The sequence below is a fragment of the Condylura cristata genome, unplaced genomic scaffold, assembly GCF_000260355.1.
Source record: "Condylura cristata isolate star-nosed mole 26May11 unplaced genomic scaffold, ConCri1.0 scaffold00015, whole genome shotgun sequence".
Lineage (NCBI taxonomy): Eukaryota > Metazoa > Chordata > Mammalia > Eulipotyphla > Talpidae > Condylura > Condylura cristata.
The window spans coordinates 37,067,068-37,076,937 of NW_004567116.1; the positions used below are offsets into that span (position 1 = coordinate 37,067,068).

General features: G+C 36.5%; 1 protein-coding gene across 4 annotated transcripts in view; it reads left to right on the forward strand.

Annotated features, from left to right (window-relative positions):
• The window catches only part of NUP98 (nucleoporin 98kDa), a 95,728-nt gene that overhangs the window by 15,765 nt on the left and 70,093 nt on the right, over positions 1-9,870 (forward strand). For all 4 annotated transcript variants that reach the window (XM_004683160.2, XM_012725526.1, XM_004683162.2 and 1 more), the window contains exons 2-7: positions 2,447-2,550; positions 3,601-3,702; positions 3,793-3,969; positions 5,727-5,866; positions 6,883-6,990; positions 8,581-8,761. In XM_004683160.2, the coding sequence (XP_004683217.1) occupies positions 2,475-2,550; positions 3,601-3,702; positions 3,793-3,969; positions 5,727-5,866; positions 6,883-6,990; positions 8,581-8,761 (784 nt within the window). In that variant the 5' untranslated portion in view covers positions 2,447-2,474. The remainder of the gene's footprint in view (positions 1-2,446; positions 2,551-3,600; positions 3,703-3,792; positions 3,970-5,726; positions 5,867-6,882; positions 6,991-8,580; positions 8,762-9,870) is intronic.

Genomic DNA, 9,870 nt, shown 5'->3' on the forward strand with positions numbered 1-9,870 from the left:
TCCCTGGTGGTGCAGTGAGTTAAAGCACAGCACTAAGAAGCTAAAGCCAATTCTGCATGAGTTCGAATCCCGCCTGCCCCGGAGGTGACCACATGGCACCGCAGTCCTCTCCTGACCCTCCTGCTGCTCCCCTCAGCAGTGTACTTTGTCAATCTGCCTGTTCTGCTCCCCGCTGTGTCTCTGGGAAGCCTCTCGCCACCCCTGACCCTTTGACCTGTACCCCAGTTCTGTATGCATAAATAAATAAATAAATCTTAAAAAAAAAAAAGAACACTTAGAATCCCCGTATGATCAGGCTTCAGATGAAACTAGGCTCAACATTGCAGAACAAAAAAGATAGGTTGAGCTATCTTAGCTCACTCTAAGTTGGATTTTTATCCCTTCAGTGTCAGAACAGATAACTTCAAACATTACAGAAGTTCTTGCTTGTTGCTGAGTATCTTCCTTCATAAGATTGAGTATATCTATGGCAAATCAGAAGATAGTTAAACTAGGGTTCCACTAACCCCTCCTTTGACCTTGGAAAACTTAATAAAGACTTGATCAGTTTATTTTCTCATCTATAAAATAAAGGTGATGATACATAATGCCGTTGTCTTAGGGTCGTTGATATAACATAAGAGCTGGTAAATTGAGAGGTATTCCCAGAATATATTTACCTACTTAAAATCCCTTGATGAAAAATTGTGTGTTTGGATAAGATCATTTAAAATTTTTTGATTGTTAGGAACTGGGTTAAGTCTATAGAACCTAGTGCTAGTGAAACTCAAACTAGCACTGAAATCACCACACATCTCTAGAAAATACATATATAAGACCAGATTAAACAAATGTCTGCTAGTTGCATCCAGTCATTTTTGTGAATAGACAAAAACTGTTATTCAACTTTTGAATCCTGACATGTCTTCTATATAGAAAATGTCAAGAGTTACATCAACATTGCTGTGAATTGGGGTGAATATGGATGACAAATTTAGCATAACTATGTTTCAGCTTGGATTTTGCTTTCTTGATGATGGGTCAAAACACTTACAAAACAGTTACAAAAAAGTGCATCTAGTAAAACTAAGCCAAGGCAGCACAGTTAGAATCAAATGAGTTGTTCTGGACATCCAACCCCTAATATAATTATCAGTTCTGATTACTATTGGAAAGCAGTGTTTAGATAAATCCACAGAGGTCTAGAACTTCCAAGAATGTGTCACTTGGGAAGAATCACCAGTTAATATGGTAATGACTAAATCTGTCACTTTCTGACACCTGGTAAATTGGGAAGGCAGGAAACTTGAAGCAAATCCTTTTACTGAAAGAAAAAGTATTATGTGAATTACAACCTTTTGTTATAAAAGAATGCATCAGTCATTTGAGCCTTTCAAAATAATGTCTACATCCTAACATTTTGGTTTGATTATTTCTAGAATGAAGTTTGGAGGGTATGAGGGTATTATATTTTGAAAACTTTGCTAGTTCTGATGTGACCTTGAACCATTGGTTTCACTGAGCTCTGCTTAGTCAAAGAAGTTATTACTTTTCTGGATGTTAGGATAAAGAACTGAGTGGATTTTTTTTTCCTAGGAGCATTTTGATTTTTATAAAAGTACTGGGTATTTAGGGACAGCTTTGCCTTCTTCAGTGTTGCACATAATGTTTCAAGTGCTAGAATACTTGCAAATGCTAATGAAACATTGGTACACTGAAATGCCAAAAATTATATAGTTAAGTAATACCTCCAAAAATTATATAGTTGACCCCTGAACAATAGTGGTTTGAATTTCATGAGTTCACTTATATGTTGCTTCCCCCCCACCCCACCCACCCCGGTAAATACAATTGACCTTCATGCCTTCGAATTCCACAAGTGTGGATTTAACAAACTGCTGGTTGAATTTGTGGATCTAGAACTAAATTGTCTACTGTAAAGGACTTGAGCACTGAGAAGTTTGAAAAACATCTTTTATTTATTTATTTTTTTTTTAAGATTTACTTATTTGTTCATACAGAACTGGGGTACAGACCAGAGGCTCAGGGGTGGCGAGAGGCTTCACCAGAGACAGAGTGGGGAGCAGAACAGGCAGATCTACCGAAGTACACTGCTGAGGGGAGCAGCGGGTGGGTCAGGAGAGGTCTGCCACGCCATGTGGATCTCCTCCGGGGCAGGCGGTGATCGAACTCATGCGGAAGCTGCTTAAGCTTCTTTTGCAGTGGCACGAACCCGCTGCGCCACCAGGGAGGGCCATACATCTTTTATTTTAAAGGATGATTATTGGTAGAATCTGAATTTAACTTCCCATGGTATGCATTTGTTCAAGGTCTGTTGTTATAGAGAGTTTTTGGATATTGAATGACAGTGAACATTGTGCTTTAGTTTGAACAGATCCAAGTTTATACAATTACACATTTATATTCGCTGGTCTTTAAAAAGCATTAACTCTTTTCTTCTTTCCAGCTCTCTGAAGTGAGGATTCATTGTGAAGATGTTTAATAAATCATTTGGAACACCCTTTGGGGGTGGCACAGGTGGCTTTGGAACAACTTCCACATTTGGGCAGAGTAAGTTTTTAAAAAGGTGTGGCAGAGTAATCTTAAGTTATCCACATTAAGGATAAATCCACTTTTGAACTTAATTCACATATTGGTCTTTATAACAAACTGCCTTTGAAAAAATAAACTATAAGTTCTGACTTTTCATGGCTTTGTAGTTGTCAGTGAAAAGGTACTTGAAATATTTTTTAACAAGATTTACTTAGCATAGCAAGAACTGGGGTATAGGCCAGAGTTGTGGGGGTTAAGGGAGGATTCACCAGCGACAGAGTGAGGAGCAGAAGTGCTGAAATAAGCTGCAGAGAGGAGCTGTGGGTTAGACAGAAGTGGTTTGCTGTGCTGTGTGTTAGCTCACTGGCCTGGGATATGAACTAGCATTGCAGTGACTGGCCACAGCTTGGTAGCACTGTCTTTAACCTCTGTGCCACCAGGAGGCCTTAGTACTTGAAATATTTTTATTAATTGGTTCTTAAAGCAGAAAGTTAATGACTTGTTACTGATTTTCAGGTCAGAAAATGTTTTAAATATTTCAGTCTAAAATGCAGTTAATGAATTAGAATCTAGTTTTGAATTTACTTTATTAGGTGTGATGTTTAGAAACAGAACTATTAAATATTAAAATATCTTAAGAAAAAAAGCACAAAATGATGTAAAAATAAACTTATATTTTTAAAAATCCAAATATATGTATGTCTCTAATTCCAACCCCCAGTACTCCTTAGAGTTGATTCCCTTCTCACCCAGTTTGATACTTGGTACTAGTTGCCTATGGCAACCATTATTCATTTGCTTTTAAACTTTTGTTAACAATTTTATACTTAGACAAAAATAGAAAGAATGGTGCCTTTGCACATAAGTTTCTTCATATGGGTACAGTGAATAAAATGTCTGTGGCTTAATTTTAACTCTTAATTAATAGTCTGATAGAATTTTGAAAAAATAGTTTTCACATTAGACCTGTGGTACTGTCTAAATGCAGAGTGTTAACAAATACTTAAATTCTTTTTTACTGGGTCACCTGATTGGAGTTTTATTCTGACCCTGCATTTGGCTTTTCAGATACTGGCTTTGGTACTACTAGCGGAGGGGCATTTGGAGCATCTGCATTTGGTTCTAGCAACAATACTGGAGGCCTGTTCGGAAATTCGCAGACCAAACCAGGTATGGAAAACAGTTGGTTTATTTTTAGATTTCATCTAGTAACTCCAGCCTCTCTGTTTAACTCCCCCTTTACCCTTTCTGTTTTCCCAGGAGGTTTGTTTGGTACCAATTCATTTAGCCAGCCAGCTACATCAACAAGTACTGGCTTTGGGTTTGGCACATCAACGGGAACATCAAATAGCTTATTTGGAACTGCAAGCACAGGGACCAGTCTCTTCTCATCTCAGAGTAATGCATTTGCACAAAATAAACCAACTGGCTTTGGGAGTAAGTAGGACATAATGGAACTTAAACACTTATTGGCTGACTTGCTTTTTGATTCTCTGTATTCTTCTGTTTATTCATCCATCCATCCATCTCCTTTCCCTACCAGATAGCAGAAACATAGGGAGAAGAATGTTTTTGTATTGAGAAGTTTGATAGGTCAGAGGGGATGTGAACCTCTTTCCAGGAATGGAAACTGAGAAGCATTAGTACGTAATGGATACATGCAGAAACAGATGAAAAGCCAGATCATAGTGCTATGGGTGTTAAGATGGGAGAATTTCAGGTAGTAGGTGTGTAATCAACAGTATTTCAGTGAAGAGGCAGCTTCCTTTTTCACATTTAATAAGAGGTTTTTTATTAAGTTGGTATGTTTTTTTAATATGTTTATTCTTAGGAGAACTGGGTGTAGGCCAAAGGTGCTGGGGGTGAAAGGATTCACCAAAGACAGTAGGGAGCAGAACAGGCAGATCTACTGAATACATTGGTAAAGGGAGCAGTGGCAAAGACAGGAGAGGTCTGTAGCATCATACGTAGGTTGGTGCCCTGGCCGGAGATCAAACTCAGGCCTTAATGATAGCACTGAGGCTTAGCCCCTAGGCCATTAGGGAGCCCCCCATATGAAGAGATTTAAAGCAGAAATGACAAATACTGAACATGATTTAGTTACTCCTCCACTGAAGGCCATAGCTGATGGTTTGAATTGATGGCTCTCCACTGTAATTTAAATGTAAATACATAGACTTAAATCTGGGGATATTTCTTCACATAGTGCTTCGAGGTAACCATTACTAGTGAGGCAGCTGTGCACTCTGAGTTGATGCCATTCTGCATAAGAATATGGCAGAATGAGTAAGTTAGACAATTGTTAGTATTTCCTAAAAGGGATATTGTTTGTGGGGTATTAAAATATTTAAGCATGACAGTATAAAATGCAATTATAATGCTAAATCAGAAGAGATGTGCTTGTTAAACTGTATATTAGGGTATGTATTTTAGAGAAGAAATAGCAGTGTGCCAATAAGTGATCATATTCTTTTAACTTGGTGATTAAAGTGTCACTTAATGTTAAATGTTGGCAGATAACATTTCATTACTTACTGACATTCTTGGCACCATATGTATAACTTTAGAAGCAGTGGCTCCTATTTTAGAAATAATTCTTCGATTATGGTTAAATTCATTTTTATTTAATTTTTAAAAAAGCTTTTTAGAGAAGTAGATAATCAGGTTCTATTCTTAAAAATGATCAACATGGCTACTAATTTGCTAGGTGAAATTTTGAATTAACATGTTTGGTTGTCATAATAGGATTTTTTTGTTTTGTTTTGCTTTAAACTTTTTATTATATGTGGGTTCTTGTAATAATATACATAAACAGAATAGACTGACACCTGAAGTTGTTGTGTTTTCAGAAAGACAAATTAATTCAACAGCTAGTCTTATCAAGAAAGGAGAAAGAAGGTAAAATTTATGATGAAACAAAGCTCTGTTTCTTTTTATTTCCTCTCCCTTCTAAGAAATCATAAATGTTTCATGGCCTCTAAAAGAATTCAGATTTGTGTTTTATTTCAGAGTTGTGAGCCTAGATTTTGTATGTTTATATGAAATACCTGTTTGAAGATTGTTGCTAGGAAGATAAGAAAGGTAGAACATTTGAGGATATGGAATAACTTCTGTGCCACCACCCAATTCCAAAATATCTTACAATTTCTTAAATCCTTTACTGTTATCACCTCATTTTGTTTTCTAATTTGTAGATTTTGGAACAAGTACTAGCAGTGGGGGACTTTTTGGAACTACGAATACCACTTCCAATCCTTTTGGTAGCACATCTGGCTCCCTCTTTGGGCCAAGTAGTTTTACAGCTGCTCCTACTGGGACTACTATTAAATTTAATGTAAGTATTTTTTTCTTATTTTGTGGAATGTTTCTCCTCTTTTTTTGCTGAATGAATTACAAAATTTCTCCTCTTTTGAGTCAGACACAGCTCATATCATTTTTCCTGAAAGATATGTTTACATGATCTGCTGTTAAATAGTAAACAGGAAAAGTCTTAAAACATAAGTTCAGATTATAACATATACTATAATATAGATAAATTTGTATTCTAAGTTAATTATAATAGCTAGACGATTGAACTTGTATTTGTTTACTAGTTTATAATTAGGCCTCTGACTGTCCAGTCATTCTTTATTAAAAATGAGAGGACAATCTGAATTGAAAGTAAAGTTAAACATAAATGATAGTGAAAAATACTGTGTTGTCTCTTAGAAAATAGAACAATTCTATTATGAGGATTTTTTTTTTTTTTTTTTTTTTTCTAAAAATGTTGGGGAATAGGCCAGAGGTGCAGAAGATAAGAGGATTTACCAAAGACAGAGTGGGGAAGCAGAACAGGTGGATTTGCTAAAATACACTGATAAGGAGAATAGCAGGGGAGATGGGAGAAGTCTGATGAGCCATATGTGGGTTAGCTCCCCTGTTGGGGATCACACTCAGGCCTTAGCAGTGATAGGGGCTGAGACTTAAGCCCTAGGCCACCAGGGATGCCCAACAGGAATTTTACTGTGCCTGTTTCCTCACAACTTTAGTGGGAAAACAGATTTTAATACTTCTTAAATGCAGCAACAATTGTAAAGTAGATACTTCAGAGCAGAATAGATAGAAACTCAAATAGAGGTTTAAGTTTTGTAACTCTTTCCTTAGTTAGGTACCTGATATTAGATAATTTTGATGTAGAGAGAGATCAAAATTGCTATGTACTTAATCAAGCATTGTTAAAAATCATCTCATTAGGAAAAGACCTTTGAGACCAGCTACAGAGTTCAGAGGTTAAAGAATTGTCTATGAGTGTAAGCTTGGACTTAGATATTTGCTTTAGACTTTCAAATTTGCCTTTATCTTGCTTTGCAGCCTCCAACTGGTACAGATACTATGGTTAAAGCCGGAGTAAGCACTAATATCAGTACCAAGCACCAGTGTATTACTGCTATGAAAGAATATGAAAGCAAGTCACTAGAGGTCAGTAAATACAAGATAGAATGTCAGCCTATCCTTTTGGTTCTATTGGAAAGCAATTTTAAAATGGTCTTGATTATTTTAAGGATCAAATGGTTCACATTGGGCTTATGTTAAAAAAAAAAACCCAACTAGATTATTTTAAAAAATTGTTTATAGATATCTGTTGTTTCAGGTAGGGATAATATTCAACTTGCATATACCATTTAGTTCTAACGATCTACTCTGTCATATACACTAGGCAGAGTGTGTGTGTGTGTGTGTGTTTTTAGTATAGTAGTTCCCCTTTATCCTTGGGGGGATTTGTTCCAGACTGCCAGTAGATGCCTAAAAACTCGACCATGTATATGTTGTTTTTTTCCTATATATACATACATACATACCTATCTGTGATAAAAGTTTCATTTATACACTAGATACAGTCAGGTAACAAATAATAAAATATAACATTATACTAGAGTAAAGTTTATGAATATGGCTCCCTTTCAAAATGTTTAATTTTTTTTTTTAAGATTTATTTATTTGTGCATAAAAGAACTGGGATACAGGCCGGAGGTGCAGGGCAGGTGAGAGGATTCACCAGAGACAGAGTGGGGAGCAGAACAGGCCGACTAATGAAAGTATACTGTGGAGGGGAGCAGTGGGTGAGACAGGAGAGGTCTACTGTGCCATGTAGGTCAGCTCCTTGGCCAGGAATTGAATTTGCACTGAAGCGGCTGCAGCTAGCTTTGTGCTTCATTTTAAACTGTTGTGCCACCAGGCCCTCAAAATGTTTTATATAGTATTTTTAGATTATGGTTGATTGTAGACAACTAAAACTACAAAAAGTGAAACCGCAGACAAGGAAGTAAACTATAAATATCAGTAATATACACATAACCAGGATCCAAATTAAGAGCTAGCATCACTAGCATTTGAAATGTCCCAACCTTTGTGTCCCAACCCCCTAACCATAATCATACCCATCTTTTCCCCATTTTTGAACTTAATAAAGGTGGAATCTTATTTTAGGAGCTTAAGTTTGTCTTTGAACTTTGTGAACTCAGTCAGTGTTGTTGCATGAAGTTAGTTTGTTCATTGTCTTTGCTGTGTTCGTTATCCATTTTGACCATCATACCTATTTATAGCTGTTGCTTTTTCCTACATTGAAAATTTTGCTTGATTTATTGGAGTGTGCAGAAAACTTTACCTTGCAAGACAAAAATAACATTTTTTGCTGCTTCTCCTAAATTTCCTGAACTTCCCAGAATTCGTCTTCTTTTATCAGCTAAACTTTTCATTTGTGGTGGAAGTAAACACATGTATAGTATTTTTCCTAAAAGAAAAAAAATTTTTCCTAAAAGAAAAAAAAGTTAAGATGTGATTGGCCTTTTGGCCTATAATTAATTGTATGGTAATTACTATATGAATTTTAATGTTCATTGTACACCGTTAGAAATTTCTTATATAATGCTATTAAGTTGGTTATTCTGCAGTTTTCTGTTTTAGTCATGATTCCTTGTGAACATAGATTTGAATAATAAGTTTATGTAGTCTTCTAAGTAACTTTTTGACTGCATAGTAAGGTTGGAAGTATATTTTCTCTTCCTCTAGGAACTTCGTTTAGAGGATTATCAGGCTAACCGGAAAGGTCCACAGAATCAGGTGGGAGCAGGTACCACCACTGGCTTGTTTGGATCTTCCCCAGCCACCTCCAGTGCAACAGGACTCTTCAGTTCCTCCACTACTAATTCGGGTTTTGCATATGGTCAGAATAAAACAGCCTTTGGAACTAGTAAGTACTTGTCATCATATAGAATCACTGAGGATGAACAGATAACTGAAAACATAACTAATTTTGTAATAAGTGCTATCAAGAAAAATAACTAAAGGGTACTGGAGGATTAGGCAGTGCTGGATATATATGTGGGGGTGAAGAGAAATGCAGTTCTAAATAAAGATGGTTAAGAATGGCTTCGTTGATAAGGTGACATTTTATTGGTGACCTGTTGGAAGAATGTGAAAGATAGATTTCTGGAGGAAGAACATACACCATCAGTAGACAAAACTTCTAAATCTTAAAAACCCTGAGTTTTTGCCAAAGAGGAGAGGATAAAAGGAAGTATGATAATATTAAAATCACAAAAAGTGAGACCATAGATAAGGAAATGTACCGTATACATAACATAGGGGATATATGGACAATATAGCACTTGTGGGTCAGTGTTAAGGTTTGAATTTGTATTTCAGTTGACAGGATATTAGTGAGTTTAGAAAGAGAAGTTCTGTTATTATGAGTAAAGGATCATTCTGTATTAAGAGTAGATTATAAGGGAGTAAGGATAAAAACGAAATAATGCTCTGCCACATGTGAGATAATGGTGGCTTGGATGAAATGGTGCTATGGGGTTGAATAAAACTGTCAGGTCTGTTCACAGGATTTTGTGTGAATACTTATGTGATGGAACTGATATTTGTGGTCATGAGATTTCTGTGGTATTAGGGTTGGGTTTTTTTTTAATATTTATTTATTTATGCATATAAGAACTAGAGTATGGGCCAGAGGTGGTCAGGAGTGAGGAGGAGTCACCAGAAACAGAGTACGGAGTAGAACACTAAAATACACTGCTGAGGAGAGCAGCAGGTGAGACAGGAGAGGTCTGCTGTGCCTTGTGGGTCACTTCCCTTGCCGGGGATTGAATTCATGCTGCAGAATACTTCATAGTACTGCGCTTTAACTCCTGTGCCACCAGAGGCCCCTTACATTAGGATTTTGTGGGGTGTTGAAAAGTCTAGAATGGTTATGCAACTGCTATATAAAATATTAGCTTTGCCATTACATAAGTGTGATAAGAATTTCATGAAATACGAAAAAGATGTATAGCCAAAGGTCTTGTCTTTCCA